Raw genomic sequence first — 25,118 nt, forward strand, 5'->3', positions numbered from 1 at the left:
CATGCCGGAGCTCAAGCAATTAGGTCCCAGGTCTCAAGCAATTTTTTACCTTCATAACTGTCGTGGCATACCCAGAGGTGCCAGGATATAAACTGCCAAGCCTAGAGGTACCAGGGCTCAGCCCTGGCAAACCCTGGCCCAAATTAAGCACTGGAGAAAGGCTTTTTATAGCTGTGGCCACAAAGATGCCAATACAAGGCAAATTCAGGAAAAAAACATACTCGTTTTAAAAGAAAAGCTGTTGGAAAGACTAATGTCTATTCAAAATATGTTACCAGAGCCTTAAGAATCTACTGCTTTAGCCTCTTTTATATATAGTCAAAGTAAAATGTGGCCCCCTAAAATTAAAAACACATCAAAATACTGAGATTGCCAGGTAGAAAACTAGATCATGCTACTGCTCAAAAACCCTTTTTTATGTTAAGCTAAATAACATTTGCTTCAATCTCCAAGTTCAACAAATTTGGGACAAAGGCAGTGGATGGGATCCAAGGAGTCTTGTTCTAATTAACAAAAATTAAAGAAAAAAACAAGGGGGAAAAATGATGTCTGAAGTTCAGACCTACTAGTTCAGACTTGATGCATGCTAATGTGTATTATCCAATATCCTTACTTCAATCAGCCAGTATTGATTTGTTTTTCATTGTGACGTGTCTATCTCATGCCACAAAGTTATAAGGTTAATCTATAAATATGTAAGATGAACTAGTGTATGCAAAGTCACTACAATGCTCTGCATACATAATTAGCATTATACAAAGAAAGAATTTCTAACCTGCATAACGTAAGTTGTTCATTCAGGATCATTTGTGTTAAGACAATACCGTGCAAAGACTCCAATGACTCTGTATTTAAAGTGGTCGAATCCTACCATGAACCTGAGTAAACATCTGGGAGCAGGGTGAATGTCTACCTGAAAGTACATGCCCTTCATATCAAGAGCTGCAACCCACATGTCCTTTTCTAGGGATGGTATGTGCCTGTGTCATCATGGGAAATAAAATGGTTGAGATAGTGGAGAATGACAATGGGTATCCAGCCATCCTTCTTCTTGGGTACTAGGAAGTACATTGAGTAAAAGTCCTTCCCCTAATGCTGAAGAGGTACCAGGGCTCGAATGCACCTCGATTCTGCTTCTTGTTTGAGAATCTCCTCATAAGGATGGCCCCTGAAAGGGGGTCGGCAAAGGGTTTTGGAGGGGGCAATGTAAACTAAAGCACATGGTCAGAATGGATGATATTTAAGTCCCACTTGTCCATAGTTATTGAACTCCAGGTGTGGAAAAAGACCAATAGACAACCCCCAAAGGATGTGTGGGGATTGGCAGACAGTGGCATTACCAGTTTGCAGCTCTCAAGCTCCCATCAAAAAGAACCTTTATTTAACCGGGATGTTTATCTCCTGAGATGAAATAGGAACCAATTATATCACATCCAAAGTTTAAATCCTGCAACCAAAATCTTTATGTCAAAATGTGCCTTTCTTGCAATACATTCCAACATACCTACAGCACAAAAACCTTTCTGGGGGAGCACATGAATATTAAGACAGCAAATCTAGAAGTTTTCCATGCATACAAGTTCAAAACCCTTTTGTGCTTATCTTGGGTTACGGAGAGCTATTAAAATTAATAACAGACTTGCAAAATTAATATTTTATGTAACAGTTATTGTAATTATTAATAGTTCATATTTTACTAGCTTTTCAAGCACATATAGCTGTAGCAAATGTGCTTTAATTAGATATGAAAAACAAGAACAGTTAAGTGCTAAATAAAATAACCATGCCTTACATCATGGCCTGAAATTCACTAGACTAAATTGAATATAAAGATAAGAAACAAGGTACTGTGTATGTAATAGGTTTGTGGTCACACACACACACACACACACACACACACACACACACACACACACACACACACACACACACACTGTTACAGTCCACTGATCTGAGTTTGTTACAAGACCAGTACATGGTAAAATGATAATTTTTGTTTTAATTTATTACAGATATGCGCAAATCTGAATACTGAATACCATGGCAATCTGAACTTTTTGTTTCAGTTCGCATGTGTCAGTCATATTCTTATTCAGATTTTTTTCCAGGAGCAGAAAATAAGAAGTTTCTCACTCACCCTAGCATCTCTAATGTTCTTGAGTCCTACTCTCTGCCTTTCGATACCACCCGAGAGGTCCCAGGTCCTGCCCTCCCCGTACACTCTTCCTTCTTACCCCTTAAGTGACAGTTAGTGTTTTCTGATCCTTCTACCAGCTTCAGTGCTGCTGATAAACTGCAGTCAACTTTGCTCCTGTCAATCAGAATAAGTGTCGCACTGACTCAGCGATGCTCATGCTTCCTGCTGTGATTAATCATCCTATTAGATGTTTTCTTCTGAAAAAAATATTTAAAATCTCCATTTTATAAGCTAACTAACACATACCATGGAGTGTGTTCAGCATGTTTTGACATATCTGAATAGCTGGCATTCACAAAACTGTTCAACCGTAAGTGATCCCACATAAAATAGAATCCCTTATTGTTTAGGGGAAGTGCAAACAGAAGTAGAGTCGATTTGGAAGCAGAGACTCCGAATGTCTCCAGAAGCATTCCTTTCTTTGGGGTAGAAGGCAGATTACTGGCATTTACTATATTGAGAGAGGATACAGGGAATTCTGTTAATTATTCCCCAAAAATTATTACCCAAACCCACATGTTCTATGCAGTACAGAACCACTGGTTTTGGGAAAAAGCAAGCTTCTTTCCTCCACAGTAAGATCCCTTGGGGGTAAAAATGAAAGTTATAGAAAGAAACCCTTTCCTGGGCTTACTCAGAAGAAATTATAAGTCTATCTAAGTTTATACAGAGTAAGGAAATTTAGATTTGTCTTTCTATACTAGACAAGAATAAATCTGGATGAAGACGTTAACAGAGCTAGTCCCAAAAGAAGTAGATAAGACTTAAGCCAAGAATACCTCTTTCTTCCAAGGACCTCAGATCCACTGAATTTTTGAGTGATGGTGGAGGAGAAATTGGAAGGGTCCAAAACATAGGCATATGGGATAGCACTAACCCCTTTTCGTGTCAATAAAGTAGATAATGTAAGAAAACTTAATACTTAGGTTATTATATTCTTCAGTAGAGGGAACAGGCTTTATTCCATAAATATGCTACCGTCTGCTGGTATGTAATTTGGCTGGATCTTTACTGTCTGAAAGAAGAGAAGCTGTGATGCAGGCATGAGATACTGCAAAGAGACTATCCAGTGCAGGAAGCAGAGCAAAGTGATTTAACTTCAGTATTTAGATTTACAGTGTTCTACTACTGCAAGTGGTGCAGCTGCAGCAGTTTGTGTGTGTGTTGAATGCTTTGTGATGAAACGCTCGTTCCAGTCTTGCCACAAACAGCCCCAAAGCACTGCAGCCCTTCAAACAAAGTTGAAAGTATGAATGGAATTAAAATGGACCCATTCCATAGTGAACAACTATCTTAAGAGGTAGAAAAACAACCAGTGTTGTGAACTAAAAAACATACTCCTGAGAATAGAGGTGAAGGAGAGATGATGAGAAAATGCTCCCTTGTGAGTTACTGTCACTTATCTGATTAATAGAGAACGGTAGCACTTCCTTCTATATGTCTACTCTGGTGGCAACTGTCTTCTAAAATAATACTCCACTGCCAGCAACTCGGGCCTGGTCTACACTAGGCTTTTATGTCGAATTTAGCGCCGTTACATCGAATTAACCCTGCACCCGTCCACACCACGAAGCTATTTAGTTCGACATAGAGCTCTCTTAAATTCGACTTCTGTACTCCTCCCCAACGAGAGGAGTAGCGCTAAATTCGAAATGGCCATATCGAATTAGGCTAGGTGTGGATGGAAATCGACGGTAATAGCTCCGGGAGCTATCCCACAGTGCACCACTCTGTTGACGCTCTGGACAGCAGTCCGAGCTCGGATGCTCTGATCAGCCACACAGGAAAAGCCCCGGGAAAATTTGAATTCCTTTTCCTGTCTGGGCAGTTTGAATCTCATTCCCTGTTTGGACAGCGTGGCGAGCTCAGCAGCACTGGCAACGATGCAGAGCTCTCCAGCAGAGATGGCCGTGCAATCTAATAGAAGGAGGGCCCCAGCATGGACTGATCGGGAAGTCTTGGATCTCATCGCTGTGTGGGGCGATGAGTCCGTGCTTTCAGAGCTGCGCTCCAAAAGACGGAATGCAAAGATCTACGAGAAGATCTCTAAAGCCATGGCAGAGAGAGGATACAGCCGGGATGCAACGCAGTGCCGCGTGAAAATCAAGGAGCTGAGACAAGGCTACCAAAAAACCAAAGAGGCAAACGGACGCTCCGGATCCCAGCCCCACACATCCCGTTTCTACGAGGCACTGCATTCCATCCTAGGTGCGTCCGCCACCATTACCCCACCACTGACCGTGGACTCTGAGGATGGGATATTGTCCGTGGCAGGTTCCTCGTCGGACATGTTAGCGGACGGGAAGATGAAGAAGGAGATGAGGAGGACGAGGCAGTCGACAGTGCTGGCACCGCTGATTTCCCCGACAGCCAGGAGCTCCTCATCACCCTTACCGAGATCCCCTACCAACCGTCCCCATCCCTTACCCCGGAGACAGAATCAGGGGAAGGATCAAGCAGTAAGTGCTTCAAATATCTAAACATTTATTTTTACAAGAACTGAAATATTTATAATATTAACAATGGCTTTTTCCTAAAGTGCTTAAACATGTAAACAATTATCTGCAAAAAAACTGGAATATTTACAATAGTAACAAAGGGTTTTTCATGATTTGTCTGCCTTAGGCTCTTCACAATTTAGTCCCAAGTATTTAAAATTTTTTTTACAATGTCCGGTAAGTCATGATTATGCTGCCCAAGACGCTCCACTCTTTAGTCCCAGTGCACCTACGCGAAAATCCGGTCAATATGGCCGGGGATAGAGGCGAAATCCTCATAGGAGAACTCCTCGTAGGTCTCATGAAGGTACATTTCCAGCCTGTTCATCAGGTTCCTGGGTAGGGCGATCTTATTGGGCCCTCCGTGGTAGGACACGTTACCACGCCACGACACCATCAGGTACTCTGGTATCATTGCCCTGCAGAGCATGACGGCAAACGGCCCTGGTTTCTGAAGGCTTTCTCGAAGCATCCTTTCCCTCTGGGACTCCGAGATCCTCAGCAGGGTGATGTCGCTCATGACGCCCTGCTTTGAATTAGGGAGGGGAATGTTAGTATTGGGACTGCTTTACAGCCACGCGGTGGAGGGAGAGGGGCAGCATACAGGGATCTTTCCCTGGGACAGCCGCGAGGGGGTGGGACAGGGGCATAGTTCATGCTGTCCTGATTGCTGGCAGCAGAGACTGGCATTGCTTTCAATGTGAAAGGAGGCCAGTGCTACTAGTACAGTGTTAAGCAGCCAGAAGTCTACGGCTTACCATGATTGCACGCTACAGAAGTTCAGGTGTCCTGCCACGCTTCTCAGATAACTGCAAGACCACTGCAAGACCCCAGGCACTGAAGGCGAGGGCCGAAAATTCGACCTTGTCCTGAGTGCGCATGTGAGAGGTGCAGTGCATGGTCTTGTTCACAGAGAAAGACTAGGTTCTTTGTACACAACTTCATTTATCTGTCTCAGGAATTCACTCCATTTTTCCCATTCACACAGACACATCTGCGACTGTCTCCCAACCCAGCCTGTCAGCACACTCCCAGAGGCTAGCGCAGATTAGGAGGAGGAAGAAGAAGACGCGGGAGGACATGTTCTCAGAACTAATGAGCTGCTCCCGAGCCCAGGCAGCCCAGCAGACACAGTGGAGGGAGAACTTGTCACAAATGCACCGAGCAGTCATGGAACGGGAGGAGAGGTGGCGTCAGGAGGACCAGCAGGCTACTGAAAAGCTGCTTGGACTAATGAGGGAGCAAACGGACACGCTCCGGCGCCTTGTGGATGTTCTGCAAGACCGGAGGCAGGAGGACAGAGCCCCGCTGCAGTCTATCTCTAACCGCCCTCCCCCGCCACCAAGTCCCACACCCCCCTCACCCAAAGTACAAAGAAGGAGGGGCGGCAAGGGCCGTTAAAACTTTCAGTCAACCCCTGCAGACTGCTCTAGCACTAGAAGGCTCTCATTCCCCAAAATTTTAAAAGTCCTTTCCTACACACCTCACAGAAGCCCCCGTGCAAGTTTCAACCCCCACATTTCCTGTGTGGTTCATAATAAAATATTTGTTTCTGTTAATTACTGTTTCCATGATTTTCTTTTGGAGGACAGTCTGTCTGAAGGAGGGGAAGGGGCTTGGTAATTGGACAGGACAGTCACCTTTACCAGGGTACAGAGGCGGGGTCAGGTCCAGCATCAGGACACATACCCAGTGCAGTGACTAGTGACCCTGGTCAATCTGGGAGGTGGTTTTCATGTTCTGGGGGGGGGGGGTTGCTCTGTGACTTTGTGGCGGGGGAGGGCAGTTACAGATCTAATGCATCACAGAGCCGCGCAGCAGGGGAGCTGTAACCCTCCTCCCCCTGCCAGACAGTCACATAGCCGACACATACACGCTGTCCCGCCCAGGAGGGCTGGCAGGCTCTGTTGAAACAACCAGTCCACCACTGCGGAACCTGTCATTCCTGGAGTTTAAAAGCATCATTTGCATCACAACACTAAACCCGCACCCCGCCACAGTCTGCGTCCCAGGTTTAAAACATTCCCGCGAAAACAGTAATAAAGACAACGGTGTTCATTAACAAAACAGAACAGATTTTATTTTTTGGGAAGGGGGTGAAGGGGGTATGTAACTGGAGAGGATAGTCAACGGTAACTGGGTAAAGAAACGGTGGCAAGTTCAGCTTCTGTGTCCACAAACTTAAAATTCACTGGTGACCCTGCTCAGTCTGGAAACTGTCTTTCAAAGCCTCCCGGATGCACAGTGCGTCCCGCTGGGCTCTTCTAATCTCCCGGCTGTCTGGCTGGGAGTAATCAGCAGCCAGGCGATTTGCCTCAACCTCCCACCCCGCCATAAAGGTCTCCCCCTTGCTCTCACAGAGATTGTGGAGCACACAGCAAGCTGCAATAACAATGGGGATATTGGTTTCGCTGAGATCACAGCGAGTCAGTAAGCTTCTCCATCTCCCCTTGAGACGGCCAAAAGCACACTCCACCACCATTCTGCACTTGCTCAGCCGGTAGTTGAACAGTTCTTTTTCTGTGTCCAGGGCGCCAGTATAGGGCTTCATGAGCCAGGGCATTAGCGGGTATGCTGGGTCCCCGAGGATCACTGTAGGCATCTCCACATCCCCAAGAGTTATTTTGTGGTCCGGGAAGTAAATACCTTCCTGCAGCCGTCTAAACAGACCAGAGTTCCTGAACACGCGAGCGTCATGAACCTTGCCCGGCCATCCAACGTTGATGTTAGTAAAACGTCCCTTATGGTCCACCAGTGCTTGCAGCACCATTGAAAAGTAGCCCTTTCGGTTGATGTACTGGCTGGCCTGGTGGTCCGGTCCCAGGATAGGGATGTGAGTTCCATCTATAGCCCCACCGCAGTTTGGGAATCCCATCGCGGCGAAGCCATCTATGATGGCCTGCGCGTTTCCCAGGGTCACTACCTTTGACAGCAGTACCTTCACGATTGCCTTGGCTACTTGCATGACAACAACCCCCACGGTAGATTTGCCCACGCCAAACTGGTTCGCGACTGACCGGTAGCTGTCCGGCGTTGCAAGCTTCCAGAGGGCTATGGCCACTCGCTTCTGGACAGTCAGGGCTGCTCGCATCCGGGTGTCCTTGCGCTTCAGGGCAGGGGACAGCAACTCACAAAGTTCGAGGAAAGTCCCCTTCCGCATGCGAAAGTTTCGCAGCCACTGGGATTCATCCCAGACCTGAAGCACTATGCGGTCCCACCAGTCCGTGCTTGTTTCACGGGCCCAGAATCGCCGTTCCACAGTATCCACAAGACCCATTGCCACCGTGATGTCCTCGGCACTGGGTGTCGTGGTTTCAGACAGGCGTGTGCTACTCTCGGAGTTCAGGTCCTCACCCCGCTGCCGTAGCCTCCTCGCCTCATTTCTCTCTATCTGCCTCTGGGAAAGGTCGATGATGAGCTGCGATGCGTTGACAACGGCCACAACTGCAGCGATGGTCGCAGCAGGATCCATGCTCGCAGTGTTGTGGCATCCGCGCTGTCACTGACCAGAAAAGTGCGCGAACTGATTTCCCGCCGGTGCTTTCAGGGAGGGAGGGAGGGCGGTAGTGACGGACGGATGAGGACAGTTACCCAGAAGCACCCTCGACAAATTTTTTTACCCAGAAGGCAATGGCGGCTCGACCCAGAATTCCAATGGGCAGCGGGGACTGCGGGAACTGTGGGATAGCTGCCCACAGTGCACCGCTTCCAATGTCGACGCTTGCCCCGTTAGTGTGGACTGACAAAGTCGAATTACTGTCCTTAGTGTGGACACACACGTTCGACTTTGTAATATCGATTCCACATATTCGATTTAACTAAAATCGAACTACTCTCGTAGTGTAGACATACCCTCGGTATACTGCAAAGGTGGCCACAATGTGGCCAGCAGAGCCCTGTAATGCACATTTCTGCTCCACTACATGTTTGCAAAAGAGGTGTGTCCTACATAAGTGTGGGGACTGTATGTTCTAAAATTCCTTGCTTTGCAAGGTGCAAAGGAAACAGAAAAACAATAATGACATGGAGATAAAATCCAAAAAATAATCCAAGAAAGATGGAGGCATACTCGATAGGTAACAATCCTGTATTGCTAAAGGATCAACAAGACTTAATAGGGCTCCCTCATTTCTACTTTCTATGATTTTATGAAGAAAGAGTAAAAGGAGGGAGTAGAGAAATGGAAATAGGTGAAAGTGACAACTTTTAGATTAGCAAACTTCATTTTATTAATTGCATTTAATTTATTCTAAATGACGTAAAACCCAATTTCAAAAAACCCAAATCTAGGAAAATATATATGTCACGTAAAGTATTCAAGTGGCCAACATGAAGCTTGGTGTCATAGAGTTTATCAGTTTGCATTGTATTACTATTTTACCAATTTGAATAAAATTACAAAAATACAAAATCTTTTTTTTTTTTTGAATAAAAAGAAGAAATGCTACCCATATTTTTTGTTTGGCTTTCTTTCAACATGTGCAGTCTTATATTCTAATAACTATGTGTTCGTTACCGTGGAAACTGCTGTAGGGTGAATTTTGATTGGATGTATTATCAGATTAATTCTTACAATTGTGGATACTGTTTAAAAATGGTGCACGTGTTTGTGCATTTTTATGGTACAGGTGCCGAAATGCCACCTCCTCCTCCTCCCCAATGTAAATGTTCAACATTTTAAAAGTTTGTTGTTCCTGCTGTTATTGGGGGTGCAGAGAATATGAAAAATTATGCTGAATATTAGTAAATTATATTTTTCAAAAATCTACAAAAATGAATTATGGGCTAGTCTGTTTATGCAACTGAGTTACAAGTTATTATTGATGTGAGCAGGAATTTTTAAGAAGCAATTTTGATAGAAGCAGTGATATCAAAGTGAATATATAAACAAACAGTTATAAATATCTGAGCCCAAGAAGAGGGAAGTGCCAGATACGCCCTGAAGTCCAGGGACTTTGCTATTGATGTCACATGGAAGGCATTCACACATTATGGAGACGGGCAGTGGTATAAAACTCTAAAATAGATAGTTATCAGAATGTATGCACTGGTATTATTTCCACATAAAATGCTATGAACCATTTTTGTTTACCTTGAGTATGTAAATATAAGGATGCAGCTTTTTTTTAATTTCAAAAATTAAGCTTCACATTCATAGAAGCAGAAACAAAAAGAGTGGTGATTTGATACTAAGGGCTTCATTCTGCACTTTCTATAACTTTGAATGCAGTGGGGGCTTTGTCTGGCCAGTGAGAAGAAGAGTCTTGGCTACTTTAAGGGATCCCCCCCTTTTGGGCTATAGAAGGGAGGATTGGAGAGCATCACCTGAGTCAGGAACTGACTGAAATGAGCTCAGGTGGGCCATTGGCCTATGTGCATCTGGGGGAGGGGTATTTCTACTCCATTCCCTGCAGACAGAGTCATCTTTCACCCTGAAGCAGCAGTACCCATCTTAGGGTACGTCTACACTTACCTCCGGGTCCGACGGCAGGCAATCGGTGTTCTGGGATCGATTTATCGCGTCTTGTCTAGACGCGATAAATCGATCCCGGATCGATCCCGGAAGTGCTCGCCGTCGACGCCGGTACTCCAGCTCAGCGAGAGGAGTACGCGGCATCGAGGGGGGAGCCTGCCTGCAGCGTCTGGACCCGCGGTAAGTTCGGACTAAGGTACTTCGAATTCAGCTACGTTATTAACGTAGCTGAATTTGCGTACCTTAGTCCGAAGTGGGGGGGTAGTGTGGACCAGGCCTTAGAATCATAGAATATCAGGGTTGGAAGGGACCTCAGGAGGTCATCTAGTCCAACCCCCTGCTCAAAGCAGGAGCAATCCCCAGACAGATTTTTGCCCCACTGTAAATGGCCCCCTCAAGGATTGAACTCACAACCTTGGGTTTAGCAGGCCAATGCTCAAACCACCGAGCTCTCCCTCCCATGTAAGCAGAAAATAAACAGGTTGTATCATCTGCTGTAGGCATTGCACTAGTTATTTGTTTCGGAGCTGGAAAGGAATTTTCCTTCACTAGCTTTTCCAGGGAAGAGTGGGCTTCCCTTGCTCCTTCCCCACAGCAGGTCAGGGGCCTGGTTGGGTTGTCGCAACCTAGCAGATGGGAGGTGACCAGTGCAGATACTTGTTCCATAAGGAAGAATAGCTCCCTGATAAACCAGGGAGTTGGACTGATGGGAAGTCATCCCCCAGGGAAGCTGAGGAAAGGGAGCTGGAACTTCTAACATCTAATAAATTGGGGAGACAACCTCCTTTCCCAAGCCCCTTTAAATCCTCATATGAGGGGAAGGCTGTGGGGTCCCAGCAATGAGTTGGGGCTAGAATAGGAGGGAGGAGGGCGGATGGCAGCACTCCCCAAACACATGGAAATGATTAAGGAAGGAATGATGACCTGCACTGTACAATTTCTTGCTAGGTCGTTGAGGCCAAATTAAAACTGCATTCCTTGCATCTTGTTTTTCTTCCTGCTTGGCCAGGACAATAGCTCCTCCGAACTCAGTTCTCTATCGGGGAATGTAGCTAAGTCAATATAACATATACTTTGTAAAATAGGCTCTGCTTTCAACCCACCATACTTGGGCTAGGTCTACACTACCTGCCTGAATCGGCGGGTAGAAATCGATCTCTCGGGATCGAATTATCGCGTCTCGTCGGGACGCGACAATCGATCCCCCAATCGACGCGCTTAGTCCACCAGCAGAGGTAGGAGTAAGCGCCGTCGACGGGGAGCCGCGGAGGTCGATTTTGCCGCCGTCCTCACAGTGGGGTAAGTCGGCTCCGATATGCCGAATTCAGCTACGCTATTCGCGTAGCTGAATTTGCGTATCTTAAATCGACCCCCCCCCCCCCCCCGTAGTGAAGACCTGCCCTTGGTCTCCAAAATGGAGAAGCAAGGTACTAGAGTAGCAGCTAGAATGAAGTAAAAATGGAGAGTGAAATGAAAAGCCTTTTGTTTAATTTAAAACAGAGTTTTTTGTTGTTTTAGAAGACACTATTGTACCAGGAAAATTCCTATTTTCAAAGGTGAGTACACTTATATAGGCATCATTTAAGAAATCCTTGAAGATGATATTGTAAGCATTTCCCTTCTACTGCATTCCCATTTTAGGGCCTGATTTGTAGCAAGTTATAAGCATTCTTTTAGCAAAACAGCAAGACACTTTCAAAGTTCCACTCAATTTAGTGTACATAACGTCACATTTTATTTATATAGTGCCATTGTTCCAATTTTCTTCATGATGCATTGCACTGCCTGTCATCATTACCATACTGTGATATTGTGACTAATAGCAAATCTCTTCTAAGCACAATCACAAAAAATTATTGCAATTAAAACGATATTTTAAAAAAATCCATTTACTTATATTCAGTGGAGTAGGAAGTGATTTCAGTGTCATTGTGTAACCACTTAAATTCCAAGGGCCAGCTGCCTTCCGCAAGGCACGTGAGTACAAGACGGTTCCCCTCTAGATGGATCTGGGGCAAACCAGGCTCAGTCTTGAAGTATGGTGCAACGTCATCTGAAACATACAAGAGAAAAAATATTTTCATGACTATGAAAATGGATATCATCCTTGATTTTAGGCCACCCATATTTAGCCAATTTCCTCCTAAATTATTTAATAAAATAGGGGTCTAGGCTGTCCAGTACTTAAGTATCAACCTCCTAAGCACCAACCTTCTGTATCTAGAAACATGCTACTGGTTAAAATGCCACTTGGTTCACAAGTTAAAAACAAGTTTGGAATCCTCAGCCTAGGCTCCTCCTCATAGGTGTTTATTTACATGGCAAAAGCACTGGACAACCTGGAACATTGTTGAGCCTCTGCTCATCAGAGGTTTACAACAGAAATCTACACAGTGCCTACATCTGTGTTTAATGTGTCTGGTAGGAGCCATTGCTATTAGTTTCTTACTTTCATTAACACTAAATCCACTCACAAAACTTTAAAAATCCCTTTTGAAAAAAAAATCAGAAAACGAAGGTTGAATGGAAGTGATCATCACAGCAGGACAAGTCTCAGGGCAAATGAAGAATTTTGACAAAAGATCAGCTTAGAACAAAACAGCTTACAAAATAACAAGATTAATGTGTCTTTCAATATTGTCTCTAACTATAGTATCTTAAATTATATTTTCTGTGACCAATCACAGGTTTTGAATTAGGGTGTTTTAATAACGTTCAAGGGTCAGATAGATGTAGCATGCAAACTCTTATTCTTCTGTGGATCACAATTGCTAACAATACTCCATTAGATGAAATTAGGGGTTGTTAATTCAAACATAAAAGATGCTCCTCTTTCACCTGGAAGCAAATATCCAATAGGATTATGAAACATTCTGAGCCCAAACAAACTCCCGCTGACATTCACGAGAACAGGATCTGGCCTATGTTATCTAATCCCGGATACAGTCAAGTTAGTTCAAACTATCATCAACAACCAAACTACCTGAAACTAGACGTTACCACTACTAATAGACCATTTTGAAAAGACAGATAAAAAGAAAGTTGAATGTTCAGATTTTCTTAATCTGGATATGTCTTTTTATTTGAATTACACTGACAAAATACCCCATTAATGGTACTGAGCCGGTTTAGTAAACATGCAAGGCCTATTTGTGCATGGAATCTGGACTCTCTTCCTAGTTGTTTTATAGACTTCCTATGTAACCTTGGCCAAGTCACTTGGGGCAGAGCCTCAGTTAGTTTAAACTGTCGTAACTCCACTCAAGTTCCCGGAGCTATGACAATTTACACCAGGTGAAAACCTGCCTTAATCTCCCTGTATGAAATCCAGGAGAATTCATTCTTTGTATCTTATTTTCCATCTGTAATTTGGGGTTAATAATGCTTCCCTTACCCACATGGGTGTTGTGAGGCCAAATTAAAAAATATAAGCTACTTAAAAACCTAAGAATATAAAAGAATTTCCGTTGATCATATAGGACGGTTCTAACATAGAAAACTAAGACGAACTTTACATTTACCACATTACACAAAATGTGGACTTGATATTGAATACAAAATGAGCCCCATTAATAGAATACATTTTACTGGCCATATAGAGCTTTAGAGAGAAAAAAAGTCAATACGGAACTGAGTCAAAACCGCTTTTTTGTCTGTCAGATTATTTAGTTAAAAATTCCATAAAATTAGGTTCCTATCAATGTTAAACTATAGCAATATTGCTTTCCAGATCACAAAATTTTAATGTGAAAAATCAGTAGAATATAAGTCAATGCTGGTTTTATGCACTAGTCAAATTCCAATTAAATTAGACCAAGTTATTCAACAAGAAAGTCTACAAAATTCAGCTCCCATTGGTGTAATAGTGCATAAATACAAATATGTTGCTTTCCAGATCACAGAGTTTCAGTACAAAAAATATGAAGAGATAGAGGTTTAATCAGGTGTGAAAGCAATTTCACCTGTGTACTCAAGAAAAAAGAAAAAAAAAGACCTGAAAGGAACCCAACATACAGCTGCTGGTGAAATCAGTGGAGATGCTCATGCTAGAGCTCCTTTGAGAGGTAGGTGCTAGCAAGGCACTCTCTAAAAAAATCTCTGACTCTGCAATGTGCTTCCTTGGTCCTAAAGTAATGTTTCAAACTAGACCATCAGTATTGCATCTAAATCATTAAGATATTCTGGATACTGTATGTACTGGTATTCAGGCTTTGCAAATATATTTTGATTCAAAGGAATCCTAGATTAATTTCTGTAATTCAAGTGTTCTTGATTTTGATTTTTAAAAAATAGAATGTGTTGATGCAACACAGTACTGCAGAACTTCAAAAGGTACTATAGTAGCTTAAAGATATGATGTGGTGATATTATTAAAAATAACTCAGACGTTTTAAGGCCAGAAGGGACCATCGTGATCATCTAGTCTGACCTCCTGCACATTGCAGGCCACAGAACCTCACCCACGCACTCCTGTAATAGACCCATAACCTCTGGCTGAGTTACTGAAGTCCTCAAATCATGATTTGAAGACTTCAAGTTACACAGAATCCATCATTTTCTCTAGTTTAAACGTGCAAGTGATCAGTGCCCCTTGCTGCAGAGGAAAATGAAAAAACCCCAGGGTCTCTGCCAATCTGACCCGGGGGGATATTCCTTTCTGATCACAAATAGGGTAATCAGTTGGACCCTGAGCATGTCAACAAGACCTACCAGGCAGACACCTGGGAAAGAATTCTCTGCAGTAACTCAGAGACCTCGCCGTCTAGTGTCCCATCTCCAGCCAGAGGATATTGTGACACCCTGGCACCCCAATATTCACCACTGTCATGTAATTAGGATATGTTTTGTACAAAGTATGCCTTGTGAGGTATCATTCTAAAAGTCTTGATCTGCTAGACATTAATATCTTGTTGGATTGTATGTGCTACCATTGTATGCGAAGTTATGACATTTGGCTATGTATGTGTTACAGAAACGTGCAAGTGATCAGTGCCCCTTGCTGCAGAGGAAAATGAAAAAACCCCAGGGTCTCTGCCAATCTGACCCGGGGGGATATTCCTTTCTGATCACAAATAGGGTAATCAGTTGGACCCTGAGCATGTCAACAAGACCTACCAGGCAGACACCTGGGAAAGAATTCTCTGCAGTAACTCAGAGACCTCACCGTCTAGTGTCCCATCTCCAGCCAGAGGATATTGTGACACCCTGGCACCCCAATATTCACCACTGTCATGTAATTAGGATATGTTTTGTACAAAGTATGCCTTGTGAGGTATCATTCTAAAAGTCTTGATCTGCTAGACATTAATATCTTGTTGGATTGTATGTGCTACCATTGTATGCGAAGTTATGACATTTGGCTATGTATGTGTTACAGAAACATGTTGTGAGGTGGAAAACACCCACAAGCAGCCTTTCAAGTATAGCAGTAAAAAGACCAAACAATGTTAGTGGCTTATTGAGGAAATGCACACAAGCACAAGGATTACCCCAGGAACTGTGTACAATAGAAACCTCTCAGAGATAGCACTACACAATGGGAACCGTTTGACCCAGGTCACAGCAAAAGAGCTTTCCAGCAAGTGGGAAGAAGATATAAAAGGGGGACAATGACATCATGATGGCACCTCACTCTTCCTACAACAACACACCTGGAAACACCAGAGAGGCAAGGACTGAACTGTGGAAAGTGATGGTCCCAGGCAAGAGGGATTTTTAGCCTGTGTATGAAAACCTGGGAAAGCCAAGGCAACTTGTGCCTTAAGAATCTGCCAGCCTATTTATCACTCAATGTGAGAATTTCCTAATTTATATCCTACCTGTCTAGTGTGTTAAACTCAGTTTGCGGTTTTGTTTATTTACTACGGTAATCTGCTTTGATCTGTTTTCTATCCCTTATAATCATTTAAAATCTGTCTTTTGTAGTTAATAGATTTGTTTTTGTTTTGTCTAAAACCAGTGTGGAAATCATACTTGGGGCAGAAAGCTGTTGCGTCTCTCTCCCCACACTGAAGGAGGGAGTGAATTTCATGATCTTACCCTGTACAGTTCTCTGTGCAGCACAAGATGGTATAATTTTGGGTTTACACTCCGAAGGGGAGTGTGTGCCTTAGCAACTGGGAGGTGCTTTAGCTGAGCCTTCCCATGCGGAGCTGATCTCAGCACGTGTGTGTGAAGCTACAGCTTGGTGTGTCCCTATCTGTGTGTATGCTGGTGAAGGAGCAAGCTCGGACAGCTTGCAACTTATCACAGCACCACAGTGTAAAAGGGAGCCCAGGCTGGTGGGTCAGGTGGGCTCAGTGGTACCTCAGTGCCAAGTGGCACCCCGGGGGGAACCCGTAACAGATATTAGCTATTAGCAGTCACAGATGGGCCACGTTCCATTGTAGGCAGTCTCATCAGACAATCCCCCTCTATAAATTTATCAGCCTCAGTCTTGAAACCAGTTAGATTTTTTACTCTCAATGCCCTTGGAAAGCTGTTCCAGACCTTCATTCCTTTGATGATTAGAAACCATCACCTAATTTCAAGCCTACACTTGTTGATGACCAATTTATATTCATTTGTTCTTGTATTCACACTGGCGCTCAACTTAAATAACTCCTCTCCCTCCCTGGTATTTATCAATCTGATACATTTATGGAGAGTTATCATATCTCCCCTCAGCCTTCTTTTGGTTAGGTTAAACAAGCCAAGCTCCTTGAGTCTCCTCTCATAAGATAGGTTTTCCTTTCTTCTGATCCTCCTGGTAGCCCTTCTCTGCACCTGTTCCAGTTTGAATTCATCTTTCTTAAACATGGGAGACTAGAATTGCACACACTATTCCAGGTGAGGCCTCACCAGTGACTTGTATAATGGTACTAACACTTCCCAATCGCTGCTGGAAATACCTCGCCTGATGCTTCCTAGGACTGTAGTAGCCTTTCAGTCATATGACATTGGCAGTTCATAGTCATCTTGAGATCAGCCAATACACACTCCTCCTCTGTGTTTCCAACTGATACAGCCCCAGCTTAAAACAAAAACTCTTTGTTAGCTCCAAAATGCATGACTTGCACTTTGCACTATTAAATTTCATCCCATTTCTATTACTCTATAACTTTTCTCTATATCATAAAAGCTGAGCTCCTGGAAAACAATACCAAGGTATGTAGCTTTCATATGTTAGTATTACCAAAAAACTCATAGAATTAGATATATAAATTACATTTTTAGAATTAATATCACATTCTGAATGATTCCTTCTCATCATTTTTAATACTTAAAAATTCCTATTAAAAATAAGCTCTATTCACTCCACTGCCATACCCAATTCTTCTGTTTGAATATAGAACTTTTATTGTGATTTTATGTCCATTAATGGTGTGAGAGAGAATTATGGAGAAGTGCATGGATATATCCAAATTATTAAGGAGGAAAATTATATCTATCTGGGCCTCATAATGTCTACTCAATTACACCAGATGATTTTTGAATTCAGTTACATTTTATAAAGTTTTGTTTCCTTACATTTTAAAAACTTTCAGTACTTTTTCCAACCAAATTCTGTGTTATTGTTCTAGACAAAAATATGTATTTATTATGTTTTTTGACTGTTTAAAATGAAAAGTAATAATATTTTGATTAATGTTAACTTGACTGGGTTGTACAATGATGCTAGTGTATCTTATTCTATGCTTTCAGATATGAATTCTTTAAAAAAACCAAAAAAACAGTAACTCGGATGTTATTCATTCTTCCACCCCACTTTTTTTTGTAAATAGACATCTTGGTTGTGAGTATGTTACCAATTTGTGGCAATACTGTTCTTAAGAATCAATGAAACATTATATTCTAGCAGTGCATGGGGTTTTTGTTGTTGTTGTAGTTATATTTTTAATGGCAATGTTTACCCTAGATGTTTAGATGTTTTAATTACAGTACATTAAATTTAGATCTTATATTTTTCTTCTGTATATGCTTCTATTTTGCCAATGATTTAGCAATAATTTATCAATGTAATTATATTTTTAAATCAGGGGTTCTCAAACTGGGGGTCGGGACCCCTCAGGGGGTTACGAGGTTATTACATGGGGGGTCACGAGCTGCCAGCCTTCACCCCAAACCCCGTTTTGCCTCCAGCATTTATAATGGTATTAAATTTTTGTAGTGTTTTTAATTTATAAGGGGAGGTCGCACTCAGAGGCTTCCTATGTGAAAGGGGTCACCAGTACAAAAGTTTGAGAACCACTGTTTTAAATTTAAATAATTTAAATATATAATCTACATAAAGGAACTAATAAAGTAAATGTCTTGCATTATCTACTTTACCACATTAACTTGAATACTTTTTGTATCTTAATTGTCAAACTGACAACAGGACATCAAAGAATGGTCCCCCCAAATTTTTTATAAACTAGTTGAGCTGAGAGACCTAATGACTGTAATCTATTTCATAACCTGCCCTTTTCTTTTATTTTCCTTTCCTTTTTAAAAAAAAGAAATAATAATCCACCCCCAGATACCAGAAGAATCAATTGTACCATAAACAAGGGGTGCCACTAGAACACAAATTCTCTAAAATGTTCTTGTAAAGTGACAATAAAATTTATTAAGCCATCATAATAAGCGCTATCAATCAGGTTAGAGTCCAGCTGAGGAAGGATTAGAAATCTCAGCATGAATGAAGCAATCAGCCTGAGTGGGACCTTTATTAATCGCACTCTAGTTTTTAGACAGCTGAATTTCCCAGGGCGACTAACCTTTTGGTTAAAACTGCTAATCTTCCTTTCAAAAACTTATTTTATATCAAACTCAAACATTTTCATTCTCCAGCACACTGCATGGATTTACTACTGAAGGACTGAAAGTTATATCTGTACAGTTTTTGAGGAAAAGGCCTAATGCACTATTTGTTATCTCTCTGATCAGTCAATCAATATGAAAATTATGGATCTCTTCTTGTTTTGGTAAATAGTCACCCAAACTTCATTTGCCGATAGTTTTGGGTACAACAGTAAAACAGCAAAAATTATGAAATCTACAGATTATTGCAAAGAAACTTCTCCAAGTTTTAACAGCAGAAAGATTTCAATACTTTAGCAGAATAAGTCATAGCACACTTTCAGGTATTTTGCTTTATAATTATCATAAATTAAACCCATCTACATAGCCATTACTAAAATAATGGTATAGTACATTCTATGATGTTATCATCCTTGCTGGGTTTTTTCTTTCCAATATCTCTAACTTTTCTGAAAATGTATTGAAAGCTGTAAATACAGAGAATCAATAATAAGAAAAAGAAAACAGTAGAACCTCAAGAGTTATGAACTGACCAGTCAACCACACACTTCATTTGGAACTGGAAGTACACAATCAGGCAGCAGCAGCCAAAAAAAAAAAAAAAGAGGAAATGCAGTAAGGCGTTGTGTTAAAGGTAAAGTACTTTAAAAAAAAAAAGGAAAGAAGCATTTTTCTTCTTCATAGTAAAGTTTCAAAGCTATGTTAAGTCAATGTTCAGCTGTAAACTTTTGAAAGAACAACCATAACATTTTGTTCAGAGTTCCAAACATTTCAGAGTTATGAACAGCCTCCATTCCCGAGGTATTCGTAACTCTGAGGTTCTACTGTATATAACTCTGAGGTTCTACTGTATATAAATTTTAAGACTTCAGTCTAATAATAAAAAGCATTCAAGTACATATATCCATGCTCATGGAGTTTTGCTACGTAAATAAAGTGGCAGATTTTGTTTAACCAAGCTAACCACAGATGTGTAAAGAAATGGAATAAAACCATTAGTACTATTTTTTCCTTGTGAAACTATTGAGCCATGCAGTGAGATTAATCTCCAATGAAACGGACATCAGCAAAATAAACGGTTGCCTTAATAAGCTATTTGTTCCTGTTTTTCAGTGGTTTCTTTCAACATCCATGTTAATAAGAAGCAGACATTATGCTGGTAAAAAATCCTCCCGTTACTTCACTCTTATGTAAGCATTTACCCTTTCTAAAAACAAACAATTTATTTAACAGTCAGAGCAAAACTGCTGTCGAAAACTTTGCACCTCGCCTTATCCACAAAGAATTAAAACATCACTGCTAATGCAGCCCACCCAGAGGTTTTTTTCAGATTTCAAATGTTATAATCAAGCTAGTATTGTATGAAAGTAGTCTTCAGAATTCAATCAAATTTTCTTTGAAGCTAAAATCTGATAGATCTACTGGCATGTTTTAAAAAAGAATATAGCACACAATATAAATTATCCTGATTCTCCAGAAAATTTACTTAAACCCTTTAAGTAATTTTATCCTCTAATCTTTTATTCCTGATTTTCTCATCAAGCATTCACCATTAGTTTGTCAAATTCAATTATGTAATCAGCGATCACTAAAAATTCACTAAAAGAAAAAATGAAAATAAAATACCGAGCAAAGCTTCTAAAAGAAAAGTTAGCAGAAAAGCCTTGATGACTGTGTTTTCTTTGAAGCCAAGTGTAGTGCCATGGAGAACTAGTCTATATTTTCAGTATTGGTGTTCATTTATAGAGTATAGTGATACTTATACCCCCAAAGCATGTTTTAAACGGAGTTAAATCGAGGCAGTTAAAGTGGGAGGCATTTAAATTTCAAATTGTACTATTAGGGGGAAGTTAACTGTGACTCCCATATGGCAGACCCAGAATAACCACTCTAGGAAGTATAAGTTTGGCCAGAATGAGAAAAGCTGACCCAGGAAGAAAAGAAGGATGCAGAAGCTAGTTAGAATCTGGGGACACAGCTGGACAATTCAACATGACAGGGGTAGTCTCTCTTTATTAGTTCAATTGTTGGACAGACAGAAAAGCCCAAACCAAAGAGGGACCTGGGCAACTCAAGGATCAGCAGAGCTCAAAAGAAGTAAAGGAGTCCCAGGACAAGTTTCTTTAAGTCACTATTTCAGTTTCACCGCACTGAAGTTTGGTTCAGCTTCTCAAGTGAGTACTTCTGTGTTTGTATATTCCATTCAACCCTCCCTTCTATTCACAGTGCTACACAAACAAAGTTGTTATGTATTAATAAAATACATAAAATTTAACAGTATAAAACCAATTAATTAATTTCCCCCCTCATCACCAAAAAGCCAGGGTATAATTTAGAAGCAAAAGCAGCATTTATACATGCATAGCCCAGAAGCATATTTTTCCTGCACACCAAAGCCTTATACATTCACATTATTTGCTTCTTTTTCTATGCTTTGTTCTGGTAATCAGCGCTTCTTGACCTGACTGGAGCTTTACCTGCTGGCTGGGATTTTCAAAGGAATTTAAGATAGTTCGGTGCCAAAATCTGACTGAAATTGAAATTCAGAGGGAGTTGGGCACCTAACATCCCTAGCCCCTTTCTGAAGAGGTAGACGAGGCTATAGTTATCTTGATCTCATAGAAAGAAACCTTTCCAACTGAAGTACTAAGAGGACATAAACAAATTAAAAGAAGACAGCTGGGGCCCCAAACTAAAGACTACTGATTTTGGAAAGGCTGAGTAGTTACAATATGGAAGATGCATCTACCAGAGGGTGTAGCCAAAGGTGCAGGAATATCAAATCTAATTTCTAGAGAGTAGATGCAGGGAACTGAACATAAACTACCCTGAATTCCTTTATTGTAACCTTTGATCTCTCATCCCAGAACGGTGCAATAGTTCAAACAGAGTAAGGCTCAGTGTGTACTACACAGGGTAGGAGGAAAAATTTGTCCACCTTGCTATCACATACAGAAACTCTGTGGCCCTCCCTCTAGCCTTCAAAGTTAACAAAAGGGGATTCAGAACACCCGAAGTTATACACTCTGTCTAAATAAAACTGTAACGCCGTATATATGTTGAGACTATGCCATAACTTCTCTTTCATTGCTTAAGGATTATGGACAGAAATAGCCATAACTATGGACAGAAAGAGGATAAAAAACTTCTGGAAGGAAATTGAGATAAGCACAGGTTACTTTATCCCACTGACAAACTGTACGGGAGTGTTGCTAAGTCCTAGACTTACCTACATAAAGCAATGGTCCCCAAGAAACCAATCTTCAGGACAGAGGAAGAGAGATTTAAATAAAACAGTTTGAAGGGATAAAGGCAGAGAACTGGGGCTCTGATCAGGCTCTTGGGAGGCAAGGAAGATCCATGTGGGTGTGTGAGGGGGGAAAAAAAAGATTCACAGTTTAAGAAGCAAGGAGATGGGGACCCACAAGAACACCTCCAACCTTTCCTCTCTAGAATGATAAACCAGAAAACAGAGGGAAAGGCTTTTTTAAAATCCTGCAAGCAGGAAAGACAGAACAGTGAAGCTGTCAGATTTGTAGCTGAAAGGGGTTTCTTAGCACACTGCATCAAGTACACCCTAAACTATATTCAGTATGCTACCAAGATGATAATGGAATCTTCTTGATTTTCTTAGAGATTCCCCAGCCTCTTTAGCATGTTCCTTTCATGTTCAAGGGCTGATAGAAAAAGTGGATTTCAGCTGGGATGCAGGAAAGAGTCGAGGCACAGCAGATCTGTCTGATGGATTATATAGTCTTTGGTATTCAGGCCTCCTGAAAATGTCCAAACTCTTTAGACACTGATTGGCACTACTAAGATGATAGTTGTCTGGCTCTAATTTATCTTTCTCAGCACCCTCCCAAAGTTGCAGGAGAGAAGACATGGCAAACAACTAACTGAATTCAAAATGGTATCAAAACAATCATACCTCATGGTTTGGATATCTGCTGAAAAATCTGTCCGTGTTCCTCCTATGCCCCAGTGATTCACCAACAACTGGAATACAATGCCCAGTTAGCCATTTTACCTATCTTTTATTCCCTCTTTCTCCAACACATGAAGAGCCGGGATGGATTTTATCTCAGACTGTAGTTCCAAGATCATCAACATATGTAAAGCTCTCTGAAAGAAGTCACAGTGATAGTCATAGAATTTAAGGCCAGAAGGGACCACCAGATCATCTGGTCTGATCTCCTGAACATCACAGGCCAATAAATTCCACCCAGTTATCCCTAATTGAACCTAATAACCTGGATTAGACTAAAGTATTACAGGAGACTAAACTACAGGAAGGACAGAAGTGCACCAAGGTAATGGCGGGGAAATAATTTGGTGAGATATACCCAGATGATCCCAGCAAACTAACATTACTCGATGCTTTAGATAGATATATGTAACCTGTGACTGTCTCAGTTGTAGGAATGTCATTTTCAGGATGTTTCAATGGGAGGTTTTTTATCCCAGCAGTGCCAGTGTCCTCTTCAGGACCCTGTGAGGTAGGGAAGTATATCAGATGGGGAACTGAGGCACAGAGAGGCTAAGTGACTTGTCACATAGGAAGTCTATAGTGGAGCAGGGAATTGAAGCTGGGCCAGTGTCCCAGCCAGTGGGCCATCCTGCCACCCTTTTGGTAGATGGTGTTATATAAATACAATACAATTATTCTGTATTTGATTGTCTACTATATATTTCGCTATAGCTCTAGCAGGTATGGTGTATCAGATAAAAGGAGCTAGCTGTCCAATGCTCAATATCTGCCCTGAAAAATCAGTCAGGCAAAGGTTCTACAACTAGAGAACCCCAGGAGGAAGAGGAAGTCTAACTGCATAGCCCTGTAATGAACGGACTGGGAGTAAAAGTTCTAAGGGCCACTGCTGTGATCTTAAAAATGTAACTGAGGGAACATTACTCCATAATGATACTTTAGTGAGAGACAAATGACAAAGGCGTCTGGCAAATGGATTCCATTCTTGAGATACAATATCGTGGGAAACAGCCACTAAACTGTAATACTTGTTATCTTAAAAATATTCACCTCAGATTCAAAGTACAACAAGAGGAAGGATAGTCCAGTGGTAAGGGTGTTAGCCTGAGACTCAGGAGATCCAAGTTCAAGTCTCTACTTTGCTGTTGGGCAACTCACTTAGATTTTCTGCACCTCAATTCTCCTTCTGTAAAATGGAAGAACGGCAATTCCCTATTTTAGGGTTGTTGCGAGGATAAATAAAAGTTAAGACTATGAGGTGCTCAGATCCTGTGGTAAGTGGATCCTTATGAGTACCTTAGATAGAGGAGTGCCTTAGATCTAGAGATTCAAGGAATCTTAAGTAGGAGCTTTGTACCTGAACCAGCTTCTTTCAGGGAAATTTATCTCCAGTTCTTCTGTACAGAAGTTGTCCGGCAGCATCTGACCCTCAATATCTTATTTCTAGTGTGTAAAGTGGGCCTTGATAAGGGTTGTGCTGAAGAAGCAGGGTGTGTGTAAGCTGACTTGAGCAACAAGGAAAGAAGAGCACTAAAAGGCAGTCCATCCTGTTGATTGGTGATTGGTTGTGATTCGTCATAGATGACTGACTGGATGACACAAAACTATAGCAGTTTACTTTAAGCTTACTTAAAAATTAAAATTAAATTTAAAAAAAGATAGAGTTAAGAAAACCAAAGTGGAACAGCATCGGGTTAACAGACTAAAAGAAAGAAAGAAAAATCTTTTCAGTGAGCTTGAAAGAAGAATGCAATAAAAAGAAATGGAATATAAATATATAAAAAGCAAGCAAGCAAAATAATGAAATCGACAAAGAAAACATTTTCATCGTCGTTATTTTACATACATTTTGAAAGTATCATGCTAAATAATATCCACAGCCTTATGTTATGAATTAATCAAAATTAAACTCATATATATTTATGGATTTTTTCTTCTATGGATAATGGTCTTGATTCCACCAAGTTACACTTCTCATACCTATAATGCTACAGAGATACCAGAAATATTCATTTCCAGGGCCAGTACTGTCAACAGTGCCAAATCTTTAACCACAAACAAGAGCAACACCCCATCAAAGACAGGTTAAAATGCTGGTGTGACATTTACTGCTGATGCTTCAGTGCACATGGCATGGAGTGCAAACAGCTTTGTACTGATTGACAGCTGAGAACTAGAACC

At 41.5% G+C, this 25,118-nt stretch overlaps 1 protein-coding gene across 1 annotated transcript in view; it reads right to left on the reverse strand.

Moving 5' to 3' along the window:
• SDK1 (sidekick cell adhesion molecule 1) overlaps positions 1-25,118 on the reverse strand; it is a 675,085-nt gene that overhangs the window by 411,415 nt on the left and 238,552 nt on the right. Inside the window, exon 2 of the mRNA XM_065411886.1 lies at positions 12,062-12,221. Coding sequence (XP_065267958.1) covers positions 12,062-12,221 — 160 coding nt within the window. The remainder of the gene's footprint in view (positions 1-12,061; positions 12,222-25,118) is intronic.

The sequence above is a fragment of the Emys orbicularis genome, chromosome 10, assembly GCF_028017835.1.
Source record: "Emys orbicularis isolate rEmyOrb1 chromosome 10, rEmyOrb1.hap1, whole genome shotgun sequence".
NCBI lineage: Eukaryota > Metazoa > Chordata > Testudines > Emydidae > Emys > Emys orbicularis.